Raw genomic sequence first — 19,301 nt, 5'->3', positions numbered from 1 at the left:
TCCGCGCTGCGTGAGAGATGGCTCGTTGCGATCTCTCGCGGCAGGAAGTTTACGGATATCGCGCGCGTCTCCCCGGCGCGTAGATCTTAATGCGAAGGGCCGCCCTCTCCGCCGCGTTAACAGCGAGATGGTCTAAGGGGTCGTGACGGCACTGAGGGACGAGACGGGGGAAGGGGGGAACGGAAGGAGCGGAGCAGAGAATAGGTTTCAGTGGGGTACATTAGCGGAGTTATGCCCCCGAAGGCACGGCTGGCTACGCTGTATATCTTGGTTATTTTTTATTACCGCCCCTGGCAACACGTACAGGTACGTGGAAAGGGGGCGATTTTTCCGTCTATCGAGCCCCTTCTCTTTCCTCCTCGCGCGAAGAATGGAACTACGTGATATCCTCCGCCATTATTTTACACTTGCGCGCGTCTCGCACATAGGCCGCTCTCATTGATTTCCAATTACTTGCAATTGAAATTTATTCTCATATCATCAACGCGAGGATTGCGAGGATTCGACGAAAATCTTTATAAAAAAAAAATAATAATAATAATAAAGAAGAGTATAGATCTGTTTTGGCAAGAATAACAACGCGTCCGGAAATATTGGGAAAATAATGCCGAAGCGTTATGCAACATTAAGTACAGCGTGGCGCTGTATAAAAATCGATATTTTTTTCTAACGCGCATTCGTCAACGCTATCCATCGGCGGGGCCGATGGGGACTCCATATGTCGGTTTCGAATCGTGTTTTTCACGCGCCACGTTCAGACACGGATGATAGAGGGATATATCTCAGGGGTGAGGGTTGGTTCTTATATTTATGGGGCCGAGGTGGGGTGGGTAGTGCCGAGGAGGGTGGCGTTAATGCGCGGCCTTTTTTTACGTTAATAACCATACGTGATAGGGACGGAGAGCGGGGTGAAAAGAGAACGTCGGGAGGACGGGAGGGGTGGACGACAGTTTCACGTGGGGCGAAAGCAGCGTGTTATTCGGCGCGGCGATATTACGTGAAAATTTCGGGATGGATTTTTTTCGCTATCTCGCGATCTTTCGAAAACTGTTACGTCGCGACTGGTCTTGAAATAATTTTTTTATCGCAACGCAAGAATAAACTCGTGACTTTGTTAGACGTAATGACACGAGGTTGAACTTGCGAGGGTTGCTTGCTCGATGCACACCGCTCGAATCGATGACCGCGCTACATATCTTCGAGAAGAGGGTGTGCGGAATGACGGAGTAAAAAAAAAAAAAGTTTTTTTACTCTTCACTCTTTTCTCCGCAATCGTCATTTCGCCAAATGACTACGTTGCTTACGCGCGGCTCAATCATTCCTGTTCACGAACAAATAAAACTTTTATCGCGACGGCTGCGCGAGTGACCGCTCGTTGTTCCTGCACGCGCATAATAGCGGATGCCTCCTTTCTTTTCTCCCCCCGAGAGAAAGAGAGAGAAAGAGCGAGGGACAATAAATGTTAATATTTAAAAAGCGGTTGTCATTGTGTTCACGTCTTTTTATAACATTGTGTGGCGAAACGAAACTATATTATCGAGGGAACTTTTGAAAAGTTTGCGTTCTTGGATTATTTTATAGGTTAGGCTAGCGTGGATAGACTATCATTACCGCAATAGCACGAGAATAAATTATTAATTAAAGGGAAATAGTATGGAATTAGATAACTGGTTTTTTTTATGCAACAAGATGTGAATAATGTTAATAAATAAATAAAGAACAATACAGTACGTTCTCTGTTTGCTACGCATGCGATTGCCACTACTCCATCGAGACATTTAGAGTTTTTGTTAATTAAAAGGAAAGCGATCTCATTAATCTTATCTCCGCGTTACAAGGAGAAGATATTTCAGATCGTCATTCGCGCGCGTATTTGACGAGTCTTTATCGTCGATACCGCGGTCGAGGATCGGCGGCCGGGGCTGGATTGCGAGTTCCCTTCTACGTACGCGCATTGATTACATGCCCTTTTATTCTTCTCTGTATCGCGGGGGCATGTCATTTGCGGGCGCAGGCCGAGTGGGTGGCAACAAAAAAAAAATAGCTTTATGTCACGAGGGATTATTACGAACTTTTTTTTTCCAGAGGGGTCGAAAAGTGGCAGGGTCAGGGATGACCCCTGACCTTGCGCACAGTGCTCGGTGCAGCGGGAACTAGTTGCGAATGAAAAAAATTGCGCACGCACTGTCGGAATAATCGGGCGAAAGAAAAATCTCTCGCGTGTGTCGACAACAGGCGCAGAAACGAGCGCAAGCATAGAAAGACGAGATTTTCAGACATTGGCTGACGAAATACAACCGGAAAGTTTGGAAGTTCGTTTCTCTCTCGACTCGTTTAAAATCTCTCTTCGTTTTTCGGACGCGCGTTAACGATGTTTTCCGTTCGAGACGTTTTTATTATCGGAGACGATTTAATCCCAGCGCGCGGGCGACGAACCCGGGGGGGGGAGGGGAGGGACGGGAAGGAGGAGGGGGCGAAGCGTGCTTCGCCGTGACATTTCGGTACACGTCGCAGTCGAGACAACGGTCGCGATAGTCACGGAAGAGCATCCGAGGAGGCGGACGAGAGAGAGAGAGAGAGAGAGGAGACGAGGAAGAGGCGGAGAAGCAGTCGTTTCGATCGGATGTCGTTTTCACGCTCGGCGCCCGTGTCTTCTCGAACGTGGCACATTGTTTAGTCGATACGTCACTCCCGCGGATCGTCGTGCGCACCAAACCGTGAGAGATCCGTGATTTCACGGAAGGTGTACATAACCACATCTTTCTCTCTCTCCGCACACCATCCCCCTCGGCTTCGATTCGCGTCAATCGGCGGCGCGGACTTCAAAGCGCGGACGTCTCATTATCGGACTTTCCTTCTCCCCGACACTCTCATCCCCCGCGCCATCACGTTCCAACCACCCCCACCGGTTTGTCGAAGAACTTACTTCCCGTATATATGACGACGGTATACCGTGACCGGGCGATGATGACGACGATGCCGGCTGTAATTGGATGTCCGTCAGACTATTGCGAGACTATTTGAAATATCGTGCGAAATGCGAGCTCACGCAGGTCGTTTCGAAAAGAAGGGGGAGGAGGTATAATTTATTATTATAGGCGCGCGGGCACACAATGTATAGAATTTTTGTTGCAAACAAGATTTGGAAATAAATCTGTGTGTGCTTATCGATCTCGAAAAAAACTAGCCGAATGCTTTGCTGCAAAGGCATCAAATCGCATAGGCGTAACGTTGGCACACACATCGGCTGAGGAAATCAATACTGTGTGTGTGTGTGTGTGTGTGTATGTTCGTGTTCATATAAGCGACGATATAAATCATGAAACAACGATGCAGCGCTCGATGGAAGTAGGTGTATTTATAACTATTGATTATGCCACGTTCATCCGCGAAGGTAGGCGTTTTATCTGTTTAAACTCTCTTCGTTCTCGTGCGTCTAGTATTTGTTCTGATTTATTCCACATGCGATTCGACAGTGACATTAAAAAAAATTTTTTTTTTAATTGGAGATCATTTGATTTCGCGGAACAAATCGAAAATTGCGACGCGCTCGTTTGCGGAGGGTAGGTCGGGCTCGAGTAGGAGGACTCGAGGAGTGGCGAATGCTGATTGGGATAGGAAGAGAAACTTAAAACAAGCTGCAGAGTGTTTGCGTGGTTTCGAGTTACAAAAAAAAAGAGAGGCTACTACGCAGGGTGACAGAGCGGGGGAACTCGATTCGGGGTTGGGGCTAATTTTGCAGGCGACAAAAAAAAAGTCGCGGAGGGCAGCGGCAAGTCGAGAGAAGGAAAAAACGCTCGTGTGCGGTTCGAAGGGGCTTCCGAAAAAGTAATCAGGATGCTGAGACCGGTGGCGTCGGAGGGTTTGGCGGACGCCCATGAAAACGAATTACAGCGATTTAAAAGTTTCACCTCCTCTTCGTCGTCGTAGTCATCGTCCGGTCACCCTCCGTGCTTTCTTTTCCCCCGTGAGGCACGACCGTTCTTCCGGCGTGGTTCTACGGTCAGCGGGATTGTTTCCGAAGATGACAAGAGAAAAGGAAACACGGTGTCGCGCGGGGAGACAAATTCGCGTCGTCGAAGGGGGTGGAAAGTTTCTTTCAACCCCTACGGCGCGTCGAGCGGCACGCCGTTTGTTCGTTTGTAACACGAGATTTCTCAAGGCACGTTCCTTCCGCGAGAGATTCGCGCTCGATAAATTTCGGTTACGTTATCGCTGGCTACTTTTGGGAAAAGGGGAAGAAGGGGGAAGATATCCGATAGATCCACGTGGGCAACGCAATGACTGCGAAATTTAAAATTGTCACGGAATGTAATTTGAAATTGTTGTACACGATCGCATTTTGACTTTCAAAATCAAAGTTTGGTTCGATTTGCATTCTTCTACGTATTTAAAAATAGTATGTTACTTAAAAATCCGAGTGCTGCGCCTGTTCACTTTGTTGTTGGCGCGGACAATGCGATTTAAATGTCAAGGTACACACGTTTCGGCAAACCTCAGTCACCGCCGAAATCGCGTTACGTCGTGGTTCTATCGGGAAAAATTCGATCACACTGATAATTTTGAATTGATCGTACTGACCTGTTGATGGCCAGAACGCGACTGAGGTTGAGAGAGAGCCTGGCCTGCATGGTCTACTTGCACCGCTGAAACTGTCACAAGTATTTGGCATTTTATTTCATTGCTCTAGGATGATTGGAAATTTTAGTTTTTTTTTTTTTTTTTTGTTTCTTTTACAAGATACTCGCGGATAGGATCGAGGGGAAGGGAAAGAGGGATCAAAAGCGGACGAATTCTACTGAGATCACGCACTGAAGGAAACTCTACTTGGAAGCAGATCAAAAAGAAATTCGCGAAATGCGATTTTTCTACTTTGAATTTTGTCTTTTTGATATAATTTAAAAAAAAAAAAAAAAAGAGCTACAGGCCAAACTCTCTCTTTCTCTCCTCGACGAAGAAAGAACGTTAGAATGGCTGTTGCGCGCGGGGAGCATACAGCGGGATGATCTCTCGATGGAATTTGGTTAAACAGCCGTCGACGACGGTCGGACCCCGGGTACTTAATAAAAATCGAAGTCGTTCGTTGTGGGTTCCCTCTTCCCCTTCTCCCTTCCCTCTGCCCGTCCCTCCCACTCTCACACATTCTGCGGTCAAAAGGCGAAGCCAAGTCGGAGCGCGCTGCTTCTCTCTATCTCTCTCTCCTTCTTTTTTTTTTTTGTACTCGTCTCTGCGTTCTCGCACACACGCACACACGTGTTGTAAAATACGTGTCTCTCGATTTTGCACATGTGTCCACCTACACACAAGCGCGCTCACGCGTCTCCGTTCGGTTCCTCGCGAGCTGATGTGTGCGCGCGCGCGTGTAGAAGAAACGTGTGTGTGGAGCGCGCGTTGGCCACGAGTACGGTAGCGATACGTTTCTCCGACAAATAAATAAAACGAAACCGTAAGCGAGGGAATAAAATGTGATTTACAACGGTGGAAAGACAATGGCCGAGGCTCCGCACGATAATGTATGCGGATGGCGCGGACTGGTACCCGGGGATACTGACTTCTGATTGGTCGTGCCCCGACGCCACCGCTACAACGGAAAGCGATAAATAACTGCGAGCAGATAAAACCTTTCTTTCTGCCTTCGGGGGCTTAGCCTGGGCGCTCTCGGCATCGGGCTTAGCACTTGCTCGAGGCGCTTCTGTCTCTCTTCCTCATCCCGTTCCGATTCCCTGCCACACAACCTCCTCCCTCCCCCTCCCCCAGAACACATCGTTCGTCTCCTTTCTTCCCGATTTTTTTTGTCTCTCTTCGTGTTCGTTGTTTCCCGCAGCTCGCCTTCATCGAGCGATTTCGATTCGATTCGAGTGAGGGTCGCCTCGCACGACACAGCCGCCGCAACTGTGTGTGTATATGTGATACTTCACATCCCCCTTTTTTTTCCAACTTTTCCCCTCTCGTGTTAAAGATTTTGAGACAATCGTGTCTTATACTCAGCGAGGAGGGCAAAGGTTGTGCGTGTTTGTGGGAAATTTCATTATCTTGCTGAGTGAGAAGAAAAATTAAAAATGTTTTGTGATTACACAAGCAGCATTTTTCTGTCTCTCTTTTTTTTAACGAGTTTATCACATTGCTGTTCCAGTAGTGTCAGTTTCGTTATTCGTCGTGTAACTCCTCGGGATAATTTCTTAAGACGAGCTAACGATCCTCTCGACGCTTGGCTAATGCCGCTTGATGAGGTTTCATCCTCCGCTCCGATTATTCCACCGCGTCCTGAGTTCACCCCCCGGGTTAAGAGGGAACGAAGGCTACATCGGAGGACGATGTAAATTTTTCCCGCTGCTGGGGTGTCGGAAACAATGAAGGGTGACGTTACCGAGACGATCGATCGGCAGGAGGGGGGTCGACACGGTGACTGAAGTTCAAGGGGAAGTTTTGGGTCGAGAGAAATGTCTCCGACTTTACGGAAATGTGATATTCTTTCTCTCGCGACAGACTGTTAAGAAAAAAAAAAAAACATCCAACGACGGGCTTCGTCTAAACGGTTTTTCCGCGAAAAAGTCTAGTTTTTTAATTCGCAGAGTTGTTTCAGCAATTTTTTTTTTCGATTTTAATCACACCGAAAGAGCGTTCGTCAATGAGTTCCAATCATCGGGCATTTAATTGGCAAACTCCGAGGTATCTCGAAATTACCGCGCGCACCGACTGAATAGAAGTAGCGAAAGTATGAAAATATTTTTCGCGCAAACCGCTCGGCGCGGAGGAGAGACGGTACAGAGTATGCAATTATTTAAAATAGCAATCACGGAAATGAAAGAGCGAATTGGATAGGTCCGCCCTCTCACGCTCGACGACGAAGAATATTCGACCGGTCCTGCCAGGCGGAAAAACTCTCTAAAGGCTTTTCTTCCGGACCGACAGGCAGCAATGCCAGTTCACAAATCAAAGCGCGAGGGTTCGCTTTTCTCGCGGCTCGTAGCGCGGTAATCCCGACGGTTTTATTTGCATGCTCGCGGCTTTGTAGCTCGGTGATATTTATTTTGAGAGAGAGAGAGAGAGAGAGAATTTCGTCCTTTTTCTAAATTGCAGTTACACATATGTTATTTTTAAAGTTTATCTACTGCGAGATAGAGAGAGAGAAAGAGAGAGATGAAAAAAAAAGCACCATTGCCATCAATCGATCGATTTTCGGAAGTAAGGGTGGAAAAGCGAACATTGTGATATGTTTGACGAAAAAAAAAGGGTATTGAGAATAATGCGAATTAGTCCCGAAGGATCGAGCCCTTCGATTTTTGCGCGCGCGTGTGTGTATGTGTGGATCCGTAATTTAAAATTTACGAGGTCGCCGATCGCGGCCCCCTGTCTTTGCCATTCATAAAATTTATTCGACATTTCATCGCCGCATAAAAAACTCGAATGAGCCGAAGGCTGTGACAGGCTTGGCATTACAGAAATCGTTGAAGGCTGTGTGAGAATTGTTCCGCTGGAATCTCACACTCTCTGTGTTAACATTTTATATAATATTTTCCTCAACGAGGCGAGATGAAACGACACCAATTTAAACGCTTTTTAACTAAATCACGTTTGTGTGCGCACAGTGTGTGTTTCTTGTGATATTTAATTCTATCTTCAAACGCGGCTGATTTACACACAACGCAAATCGAATCGTAATAATTGTTATTAACACTAATCTTCTCCGCGCGCACGCGCGTTGTCACGAAAGTCGATGATGATGATGATGATGATGATGATGATGATGACTAACGCGAATTGTAAACGCGGATAAACGTTTTGCCTATAAATGGCAATTGGTTGGCGATCGTCTCTTCTCCGACAATGGCGCACGTGTGTGTTTTCGAAATAATGGAACTCTTTGCCGCGCGTATGTATAATCACGCGCGCACGATCCTCCCGCCGCGGCGGGTCCCCCCGCCATATTGCTCCACGCGCTAAATCGTATTAGGTTTATTGTCGCGACATGATCGATGAACGACGTCATCCGGCGATTACGCAGATTACGTCGAGAGGATCTCTATATTTGCTCACATGCGATCTGCGCGCGCGTTGAACGCACAACGAAATCCACACGCCGCGTCGGTTGTGTCTCTCGCCCTTTTTCCAAATCAGCGTCAGCCCCCGCGAAGGCGAGCCGTCGTCCCTTTTTTCGGCGAACCCTCTTGAAAATTCTCCGTCGTCTTTTGTGTTTGTCATGACGTCGAGAGAGCCACTACCACTTTCGCCGGGGACATTTGTTATTGGCTCGGATGATCGATCGCCTCTCCTCGATAATAGTCCGTTTACGTTAAAAGCGAAAAAAAAGAAAGAAAATGGCCGCGCAGTCACGGATCGCATTAGAAGTGCGTGCAGCTTTTGCTTAATAATAATAACGCGCGTGAATAAAACTCGATTGAAAAATGATTCTCAGATGAAAAGCGCAATTAAATTTTTTTTTAATACAAATCGGAACCTGACAAACTCTCCCGAGCATCTTGTGTTCGCATCGCGCAAAAAGAAAATAACGCCAGAGGGATTCGCGAGTATTCATTCCCGACCGGTCCCCAGCTAACTTTCCATCCTGTTAAGTGTCTCGTCTTCGAGACGCAATCTTCCCATTTCTTATTCTCTTCTTCGTGGTTAGCCGACCGCGCGCGGGAGAACAGGCTGTTATGCCTGAGGTAAAACGGCCCTTCTTAAAAAGAAGGGCAGCCCGTATCGGGAGTTTAATATTCCCGTGGAAGAGCGCCCTTTTCCCATCCCCCGTCTTTCGACGACGACGGAGGGGGGTGGCTTTTCCTAAACGTAAAACCCGCACCTTCCCCGCGCGCGCGGATCTCTCCATTTCCCGCGCGAGCCTCCCCGCAAGCGCCAGCCGCTGTATGTTCCTCGCGGCTGGCTTCGAATTTTAATAACTCCGGGAATGTTCAGAATCCAATAATGTCCTCTCTCCGCCATCTTCTTTCGCTTGCTCGCTCGCTCGCTCGCTCGCCCGGGGTCTATCGTTGTACACACGTAGCGTCGCGCGCGCGCGCGCGCGCACACACATCTGCGCCGCTCGTTTCGCTTATGCGACTTACATACGGAAGAAGTCTCGGCGCGCGATCGCGTCCGCCTTATCCTGAAATTCCACCCCCGCGCGGCTCGCGACCTCCTCCCCCGCCCCTTCTCCTCCGGTCGCTCGGTCGTCTAACCAACGTCGGGACGGCGCTCCTCGGAAATCTCATATTCCGGAATGACGACGCGAATTCAACTCTCAGACTCTCCCTCGTCCCCGGCGTGTCCTGTCGGGATATTTCCCATCTCCGTCCTCGAAATATCCCGCATATACCCGCGGCGAGTCGATTATGAATACGTCTTCTTCGTGCCCGGGTGAGACGTATGTAACCGGAGACGTAAAGTTTTATGAAAACTCAAGTGAACAGCCCCCGGGAGCCGTAATAGAAATGAATAGTCGCTTAGCGTCGTTAAACAGTCGTTTCGTCCGAAATAACATTCTTCACCAGGACAAATACAATTGCTCGAGCGGAATTTTTTTTTTTCAAAATGAATCGACCGATAAGAGGATCGTGTGTATTTTTCGCAAAATTTTTCGAGGCGAGTAACTTGTCTCTCTAACAGTCGATGAAATCTATTCGATTTTTGAATATTCCCGCAGCGACGGATATTTCGATCGCTACGCTGCGTCCCGACGATTCGCGCGACGTATATACGGACGTTTTTCAACGTCACGGAACGGAGAATGGCAAATCGAGATCGGAGGAAACTCCTAGAATGGTCGGAGAACGGCTGAAGGGATGAGCTTCGGAGGAATAAAGTAAGGATAATCGAAGCAATCGAACGGTGCCGTTCGTGGGAGACGAGGGCGTTGGGCCGCGAAATGAATTCCACCTCCTCCTCGACGTGGGAGGAGGGTGGAAAAAAAAAGGAGCACCCGCCGCATACTCGCGCGCGCAAAAGCACACCACTCTCGTCCGTAGAAACGGCCGGGGCTGCTGGGAGAATGATAACGCCCGCGTTAGAACGAAGATTTGTGAATACATTAGAGAAAATGGGGGGAAGGGGGCGAAGGGAGGTCGGCTCTCGGGGAGAGAAGGCGCGCGAGGGCACTGAGGAATGACGGGGTGGCACTAGGAGGTGGGGGTGAGGGGTTTTCCGAGAGAAAAACGCTCGGGAATCCTCCTCCGCTCGGGTATTTATCTTCCACCGATCGCACTGGGGTCGCGTCCCTGGAAAGTCAACGAACTTCTCGCTCTTTCTCTTCTCGCGGCCCGGAAAGAATTGCGATCCGGCGTAATTTTTTTTGTCAACGACTTTTCGCTCCCGGACTTCCCCGCGGGAATTTTCGAGCGCCCACAGTCTCGCGCTCCCATTCAATGCGGCGGCTCTTTGTGATCTGGCGCAAATCCCAATTTTTTTTTTCGAAGCTACAGTCCGGACACCTCGAACAATTCAATTTCTAAATTTTCTCTTCTCAAATTCGAATAGTTTGTCAGTTTTATAATTTTGCGATGCAAAATTTCAAAATCTCATTATTGATGGGCCTGGTCTTGCCTGGTAAAAAACAAAGAATCGCACGTCTCGTGATAAGAAGATCCCGGGACGCGCCCGAGCGCTGTTTCGCCTCGCGTGAATTATCGCCCGCGTAATCAGCGATCGGTACGTTTAAAGAGCGCCAAATCTCGCGACAGTGATAAAAAGAGCCGTCGGTGTTGCGAAGGTGGAGACACCGTTTCTTCTCTCTCGCCTTTCGCTACGCGAACGCGCCCGTTCCTCGCTCGTTTACCCTCTCTCTCTCTCTCTCTCACGGCGAGAGAGAGACTGATGGCGGTTTATATTACGCGGATTCATATTACCACCAATTAAACTCCTATACCACCTCGAGCCCGCGCGTGGTGTTCATACGTTATAACACGAGGGATGCGAGACGTTGGGTACCTGGTTCCGCTACGTATGCGATCGCGAGATCTTATACAGGGTGACCAAATTGCAACCTCGTCTTTGAATTAAATGCTCGGCGTAAATTTTGCGATCCTGCCGCGTGTATTAACGAGAAAAAATTGTTTTTGATCGGGTTAATATTTTTCAAAGCGGATTATTTTTTTTTAATTTGTCTCTCCCGTTGTATCGATTGAACATACGTTCGAGCGAGCAAGTAGCGTTTATCAGCATTCCTTTCTGTAGGAAGAAGCCGATCGCGTGAGGCTGGCGTATTTCTTTGTGTATCGATTTTGAGTTTCTTTTTTCTTTTTTTTTTTTTTTTACGAAGCATCGACTTTCTGATTAACAACGTCCCGCGAAACGTTTCCACTTCATCATTATGACCGTTATCGCGCCTAAAGGATAACATTTGCTCCTTCGTAAACGAGTTGGTGACCTTTGCGTGCAGCGGCCTGTCTTGCGAAAAGTCCCTGGGCGAGGTGACTCGCAATTAGAGGTAAAAGTCATGGTGGTGCCCAGAACGAGCGGAGCATGAAAGTGCGGAGAGAGAGAGAGAGAGAGAAAGAGAGAGAGAGAGAGAGAGCGCAGCGTTGGCCGCTCGGAGTCACGTGGAATTAATGACGATTTCGATCTCCTGTATCGACGGTGATCCCTCCCTCCCTTCCCCCCCTTCGCGGTACAAGGATGAAAGATCGCGAAAGATCAAGGCTGCGTCAAAGACCGACTTCATTTCATTCTGGGTCAAATGGAGTTCGAAGGTTGACACGAGTCAAACTGCGATTACTCGCCGCGCGATTGACAGATTAATTCGACGTGAATTGTCGATAGAATGTTGACGTACGGTTGATGATGCGCATACGCGCCTCGTGTACTTGATGAGAATTTTACATTCGTCTAATCTCGCGATGTTCGAGAGAACGTGTGCGCGACTGCTTGAGGCGCGCTGTCAATGCGGCGAAAAAAAAAAAAAAAATTAATCTCCGTGTAATTTCGCTCTTTAAAACGAACCCGCATAAATACAAACGCATAGAGAAAAGCAAATGTAAATAAATATGTAAATATTGTTATCGAAAGGTATCGGAGAGAAACAAATTGCAATTCTCCGCCGGAGCACCCGGTATGCACGAGCGCAGGGATGTCCCCCACCCCGCGGGAGAAGAGACATTAATATTAAGCGTCCCCACCCAAGCCGCGGGAAGATCGCGATAAGGTTTTTATAGTGCGACCGGGTGGCGGTCTTGTGCACTGCCAAATCACGCGCGTTCTTCTCCTCTCCCTTCTTCCCGTCTCTTCCATACCGAGAAAAATTCAATGACGTACTTGAAACTATCAGCGAGAATTCAAACGAACGACGACGACGGGAAACTCCTTTCCGAGATAAGAAACATGGAATGTTACTTGAAAATCCCGACACACTGTTTTGCTTCATTTTTCTCTCCGATTAATTTTCACATCGAAGCGCGCCGCAAATATCGGTTTCTTTAGAACCGGATAGTATGTGGATAGAATTTAGTGTCCATTGTGTGGGAGGAGGCGTGCTGGAAAAACACGGTCGTGCCAAATTAAAATTGGCGACAATGCGATGTAACAAGTAACGTCAAACGAGTCGTTACGTCGCGCCACACGCTTCTTCATGCTGATTCAGCCAGACGCACGCGCGTGTGTGTGTGTGTGTGTGTGTGTTGTCTCTGGATTTACTGTGCAGAAAGAGAGAGAGAGAGAGAGAGCGGCATTGCCTTAAACACGAAATTGAAATGTAGCGGGTAAAAAATTGTGATTTTAAAAGCACGAACGCGCTCCATTGAGAGAACGTTTCGTTCGACGGGGAGAAACGGGTTCGCGTTATCAATAATTCATGCTCAAATCGATAATGATAATCCCGATGAGAAAATTACACAGTGATATTCGATTTCTTCTCGAGTCCGGCGAATGTTTTTTGCGATTTTGTCATTTAAATCTCGTTATCTCGCTGATACACACCCGTGAGGGGCATCGCAAAAATTCTCGGATGCGAAATAATATTGTATACGCGTTTTCGTCGCGATATATCTAAACGATCGGACGATATTCGTTTTCGTAATCGACCTTTGGTCTAAAATTAGCAAGTCGAAACACACAATGGGCTCAACTAGGAAGAGTCATCAATTTCGCCGGCTCCGCGACGGCACCTTTAAAGACAGTGAGCAGTCCTCTACACCCCGATTCTCAGAACTCATTTCAATGCCTTGCTATAATTCTGCGCCCGAGATATTCCGGACTGGCTGGCGCGACTCTTTTCGCACACACGCGGTGCATTCGAAATTTTTTGAGAAATCGCACACGCACACGCGCGCGCGCGCGCGCGCAGACGAGTTTGAAAACCGTTGACCGTTACGTGTGGACATTGTACAGTTACATTCAACTCGCGTCTCTGGTCGAAGTTGAAACCGAGTCTTAATTAATGGATTTTCAAATAAAATCCATCCGTTACACGCTCGCGATCGTGACCGATCGGTGATGCGCCAGTTAGGAAGTGGACGGACAATGATGACTGGGTGATGTCGGGAACGATCGCAGCGACGGTTAGCCCGGAGGAGGCTTCTCCTTCGGGATTGAAAGTTCACTGGCATTGGGATTATCGTGAGGGCAACGATACGTGCGAATCACGTCGCGAGTCACGGCCCCTTTCGTGACCGACGCTCGTGAATGCCCGATGGGCGTATTCGTGTGTACGTCAGGAAAGGAAGGATCGATCCCGAGGATCGCGAGGCGGTGTACGGAGGCAGCGGTAGCGGTTTTCTCTCCTGCGGCGATTAACATGCCATTATGACGAAACCGCATACACACACACATACACACGTTAAATACCGGTTGCGGGAGAATTAAATAATGATTGAAAGACGCGCGTTTATTATCACCCCGCGAAAGTGAAGAATCACGGTCTAGAATTCTGTCAGCGGTTGGCTCTCGTCCGTCCTCCTCCTCCTTTTCCACGCGACGAAACGCGAAATTCTTCGGTGTGTCAAACCTTTCGTTTAAAAATCACCCGCGAGTCCCGCCCATCGGGCGACCCAGTTGCTCGGATCTGTGTAATTGTTTGTTCCAGATGATATTTAAATGACACAAAAAAAAAAAAAAACACACACTCGATCTGTCATTTTGCTCGAACTTGCGAACGAAATCCGACAAGGAATTCCGCCGCGTATTCGTTGAGTTGAGTAAAAATGCTGAGTCCTCCGAGCGCGTAGGAAGCGTCTTTATATATCTCGCATGCCGAAAGTATTTGCGGAGGCGATCGCTCTTTTCTCGTTTCCATAACCGCTGCCCGAACCGAAACTCTCTTTTTCTTTCTCTCTCTCTCTCTTTCTCTCGTCCGACGTAGGGAATAACTTTTAATTCGTCTGCCAAGTTTCCTCGGCCGCAAACTCGACGGCCGCGGCTTGTTTAGCTTTCGTGGGGACCCAGGCGAGATAAATAAGAAGAAGAAGTGTCGGCGAGCGAGGAAAAAAGACAAAAAGAAAAGAAAAAATAAAAGAGAGAGAGAGAGAGAGAGAGAGAGAAACGAGGAAGAAGACGGGCGTGTATGTGTGTTTGTGCGACGAAGGATGGTCTAGAATGGGAAGAACAGGGGGAGAAAGGGGGGGCGGGAGAGGAGACACACAGAACGAGTGGCGGGCAAGTGCCCCTTTTGTAGTCGGCGGGTGATAATTTTTAATCAGTGCGTCGTAGCTCTGCCGTGAAAGAACCCGCTCCTTTGTGCTCTTCTTTCGCGAGGAGCCAAGCATGAAAGGGAAGATATTGACCGAGGATCGCAAGGAGGCGGAAGGACAATAGTTTCGGGATAATTGGAAGAGGTTTGGGGTTCTGGATCGGCGAGCACATAATCGCGTAACCCTGATTTTCAATAGGATCTTTTTGCGCTTTGGCCGTGAGGGGAGACCACGCTCCTTCGCCGATTATCGACGAGTAGAAGATGGTATCGTGCAACGCGAAAGAGAAGTGTTTCTTTAAACACAGAAGAGAAGCTTATAAGATTATCGTAATATGACGTCCCGCCGTGTCTCGGCAATTATCCAAGCGAAATCTAAAGCTGGAAAAAAAAGCATAACGAAGAACTGAAGAAATCCGCCGGATTTCTCTCGAGAATTCGGAAATTTGCGTTGGAATCTCAAAAAATTGTTTCGCTCGTTGTACTTGCTCGGAGCGCGTTTGGCGCAATTTTTTGCTCTACGAGAATCTCTATTTGTTCGATCAAGATCTCGCTGAGATCTTGAGAGAAGAGAGAGAGAGAGAGAGAGAGGCAGAATTTCTCGCGATATTTCCATAAGATCTTTTTATATTCAAGAAAGAACGCGTTGTGTCCACATTAAAACGAGACCACTGTAATAAACATCTCGATGGAGATGTGAGAACAACAAATTGCTCGCGTATCGTCTGCGAAACACTTTTTATGCCTCTTAATGGCGCGGAGCGACGGGCGATTAATGAAGTTAACAGAACGAGCGACTCGCGTGCGGGAAATGGTTCTTCTCATTGAATTAATAAATCATGCTGGGGTGGGGGACATAATTACAGGTTGATGATTTTCGAAACTTTTCGTGCGCGCGCGCTCGCTCGCTCGCTCGCTCGCTCGCGAATTAATCTACGGTCGTAATTTTCTCGAATTAAGAAGAAACTATTTTTCATTCCGGATCGCCGATCTCGAACACAACGGACGTTCGAACAACCGTGCAAACTATGAGCGGTGACGTTTTTTTGATGCACGTCAAACTTTTCCGAAACGAAAGCCGGCCGTTTCATGCTTTGTTCGTATCCATCACTGATGGGAGTCCTATATATGGCGTGGGTGAGGGACCAGGTATACGTGTTTGCGTATAAAGGGAATACATCGGCGGTATGTCGAGAGGCGAGGAGGGACCCAGCAAGAGGGGCAGAGAGCGGCGCATTCCAATCCATTCAGACGAGCTATGCTCGACGTTGTCAGACATGCTCACAGACAGGCGGACCTTTTCTCAATCAGGCCAATGCATTTTAAGTTAATTGTCTCGCGCTCTTGGTATATTCTGTTGTTGTTTCCCTCGGTCCTCGTTAAGACACGCGGATTAAACAAATGGTCGTGAAAAATTCCGGTATTATTTCTGTCTTTCGCGTAATTTTGTATTTTTCTATCTAGATATTAACTTTTTTTAACGCAAAAAAAACTGAGAGACGCGGTAACAATTTCTAAAACCGGTTCTTGGAAAAATTTCGTTGTTGCGACGTTGTGGAAGGTTCGCGCGATATTAAATATCCCCGAGAGGGAGCAAAGGAGCCCTAGCGCAAGAACGGGGGAGGGAGGGATGGGGACGGATCAAAGATAGAAGTAGACCAGACGTCTCTCTCGCATACCACCAATATCTCGGCACGAAGTCCTTAGTGGCCGCTGGACAGCCACGGCGATGACGCGACACTACCGGAGTTAAGTGGCGAAACGCGCGGGCAAAAAGCGGTATGAAAAACCGAGGGCGAAGCGGCTGAAACAAAGGAGGTGCGGAGGTGTGACGAAACGACAAGGGAAGCTTCAGAGAAGAAGAAGAAAGAGAGAGAGAGAGAGAGAAGGAGATGAGAGATCTCGGGGACTCTCTGTCGGCCGCATCTCTCTTCTTCTCCGTCTCTCTCGACCAACACGTTCGTCCCTGCCATTCGTGAACGCGACGATCGTTCAAAAAAATTCATTCCCGCCATGCGGTCGCGTCGCATCGAGTCCTCGTCTTTCTCTATCCGATGCGATTTCCTACCTAATGATCCCGAGGCGCTCGACGACGACGAAGAAAAAGGAGATACGCTCACAAGCGGAAAAGCGTGCTTTCGCGCCGTTCTCGCGCTTTTCCTTTAAATTCAATTGCGCCGCGCGCGCGAAGAGGAGCATCGTCCGGTAATGATAGGATGCGATTTTCAATCTCGGATTTCCGACCGAGCAAAAATATCTCTGATTTGATCGCGTCGACGTGATGATCCAAATGAAGTGAGGAATGAGTGAAAATTCACATTTGCCACATCTCGATAAAAAGACAAAAACAAAACAAAAACATTGAACTTTTCCTTTACGTACGTACGTGCAACGTTTATACTTGCGGGAAAACTCGATCGAGCGGAAGCAAGCGGAAAAATTATTGGAGCGGATATTGGGGATAAAAATTATTTTTCGCCTTGATTGAGATCTCCTGGGAGCGGGGGTCTGTAAGTTCTCTCGTGTGCGTGTGCGCGGCAACGTGGGATCGTGCCTTATGAAATATCAATGGCTTATTACTAATGTAATCTCTCTCGCTCAATGCTCGATGATTGCCGGACACAGATCCTGTTATATATCCTGCGTCTAGTACACAGACCCGCTACAACGTCACTGCGGGATCTACGAACTCTCTGAGTTCAAACTCCGATTGAGATTAAAATTGCTCCCTTGTAATAAGTGAAATTGCAATTAGAAAAACGCAACCGGGGGAAAAGTCATTTCTTTTCTTTATTATTTATTAAATTTTTTAAATTTTCCAAATATGTAAAAAACCTTAAAACAAACAGATCTCAAGCGCTGCAAGAGAGATGATGCGGGTGATTGACGCGGCGAATGTAAAATTCTCCGACATCGGCGAGCGAATGTGTGTAAATGTGATGATACGGACAGGGACGAGAATGACACGGGTGGCTTCGTGTACGCGAGGGTGGAAAAAAAGTAATCGAAATAAATCCAGAAGAAGAGACCAGGTCGCGAGCAGACTTGCATGCCAAGCGGCCATTTTTAAAACTCCGCCGGGAAAATAAGAAAAACTCATCAAGTAGGGATGATTGCCGTTCCCGTCCACCCCCGACAGCGAGGCAACCCTCCACACCCACGGGAACCCACCTCCGTAAGTTCTATATACCGCGCGACCACCACCACTCCGACCGGGTATATAATCTAGGCTCCCTTCTTAGATCTTGAGGAATTCGCCTACGGGTTATTGTCCAAGTATCTCTTCGTTCCGCTGACGTTCAATAATCGGGGAACACCAAGGAACAATATTAAGGATGTTGCGATCGCTCTCTCTTCCTCCTCCAAAATCTTTCCCATAGAAATTTGACGGATTGCCAGAAAGTTCGATAAGTTCGTTATTAGAATACATTCTATTATGATGATGAATAACTACGCGTGAATTACCATAAGCCGATATTCGAGTGTTCTGGGGAAGGGAGTGGAGAGGGCAAGAATCTCTGTCTCTAAACGCGCTCATCTTCCGTCAATTCGTCGCGTGACGTCGTGCGACTTGCTTATTTACTTCGCCACTTTGTCCGTACTCAACACGTTTTGTTAAAAATACAAACGACACAATTCTCGAAATTCCGACAAAAACATTTTTTGCTCAAACTATTTAATTCCAATTACAAAAAAAAAAAAGAAGATACGAGCGCGAATACATCGCGCTGGGAAATTGCGCAACGACGAATTCTCACATTTGACTCCTACGAAATTCGTCCGTAACTCGTTTCTCTCTCTTTCTTTCTCGTAATTTTGCATGCGCCCGAGGCTATGGCTCATTCCTACGTGACTTTCCGTAGAATCCAGAATTTTCTGCGACGATCAAGGAATATTTTTATGAGCACGGCTCGGGCTCTATGTGCGCGCGTGAATGTACGTCTGCGTACGTACATATATGTATACATATATATGTATATATATTTCTCATGTGTAATACGCGAGACGGTGCACGACCTCGATACGAGCTAATTTCGAATTCGAGTCCCCCTTCCCACTGTCGTCCTACCTGAGTGGAGAGAGCGAGCGTGCGGAGCTACGAGCTCTCTCTCTCTCTCTCTTTCTCTCTCTCTACGAGAAAAATCTCATTTTCTTCGCCCTAAGGGCTCCCCCAAGAGCCACCGCCTCGCACGACCCTGCGCGCGCGAGAGCGCCCGCGAGCCCGGCCAATATTTGCCTAAGGAAATTCAGAAAAGTTTACACACGGAGCCCCGGAGTCGGCTGCCTTCCAAGCCGGGGTTTTTCTTCAAGTCAATTTTCTTTCTCCCCCGACCCTCGTAACCCTCCCTCCTCCTCCGCCTCATCTTCTCCCATCCCCTTGGCGAATCCGCCCTTCTTAATAATATCCTCGCGCGAGAAGATAGCGCGCGAGGAGGCTACGCGAAACGCAAACGCGCGTAAGAAATTGATCGCGAGATATATTGCCTTCCATTATGGCGAGCACACACAGTGTATCTCGCCGGGCGCTATACATAGGGGGGTATATCGCACGTCGGCTGAAAACTATTTTGCGAGCAGATTCTTTGAAATTGATTTATATTTAATGAAAATTTCCAAGGCAATCTCTTTGCGAAGTTCCGCGCAAATTAGATTTTCAGAATGTAATTAGGAAACGGAATGTTGTTAA

The 19,301-nt window shown here is 47.9% G+C and overlaps 1 protein-coding gene across 5 annotated transcripts in view; it reads right to left on the bottom strand.

The window, feature by feature from the left end:
• The window catches only part of LOC109853107 (zinc finger homeobox protein 4), a 307,047-nt gene that overhangs the window by 17,407 nt on the left and 270,339 nt on the right, over window positions 1–19,301 (bottom strand). Inside the window, exon 6 of one of the 5 annotated variants that reach the window (XM_020424882.1) lies at window positions 4,582–4,652. The exons of the other annotated variants lie outside the window; for them this stretch is intronic. Coding sequence (XP_020280471.1) covers window positions 4,582–4,652 — 71 coding nt within the window. The remainder of the gene's footprint in view (window positions 1–4,581; window positions 4,653–19,301) is intronic. 5 annotated transcript variants of the gene reach the window in all.

This window comes from Pseudomyrmex gracilis, unplaced genomic scaffold (genome assembly GCF_002006095.1).
Source record: "Pseudomyrmex gracilis isolate BER0280 unplaced genomic scaffold, ASM200609v1 scaffold_43, whole genome shotgun sequence".
In the NCBI taxonomy this organism is placed as follows: domain Eukaryota; kingdom Metazoa; phylum Arthropoda; class Insecta; order Hymenoptera; family Formicidae; genus Pseudomyrmex; species Pseudomyrmex gracilis.
Note: the sequence above shows the minus strand (reverse complement) of the source record. Positions and strands in the feature narration are given on the sequence as shown.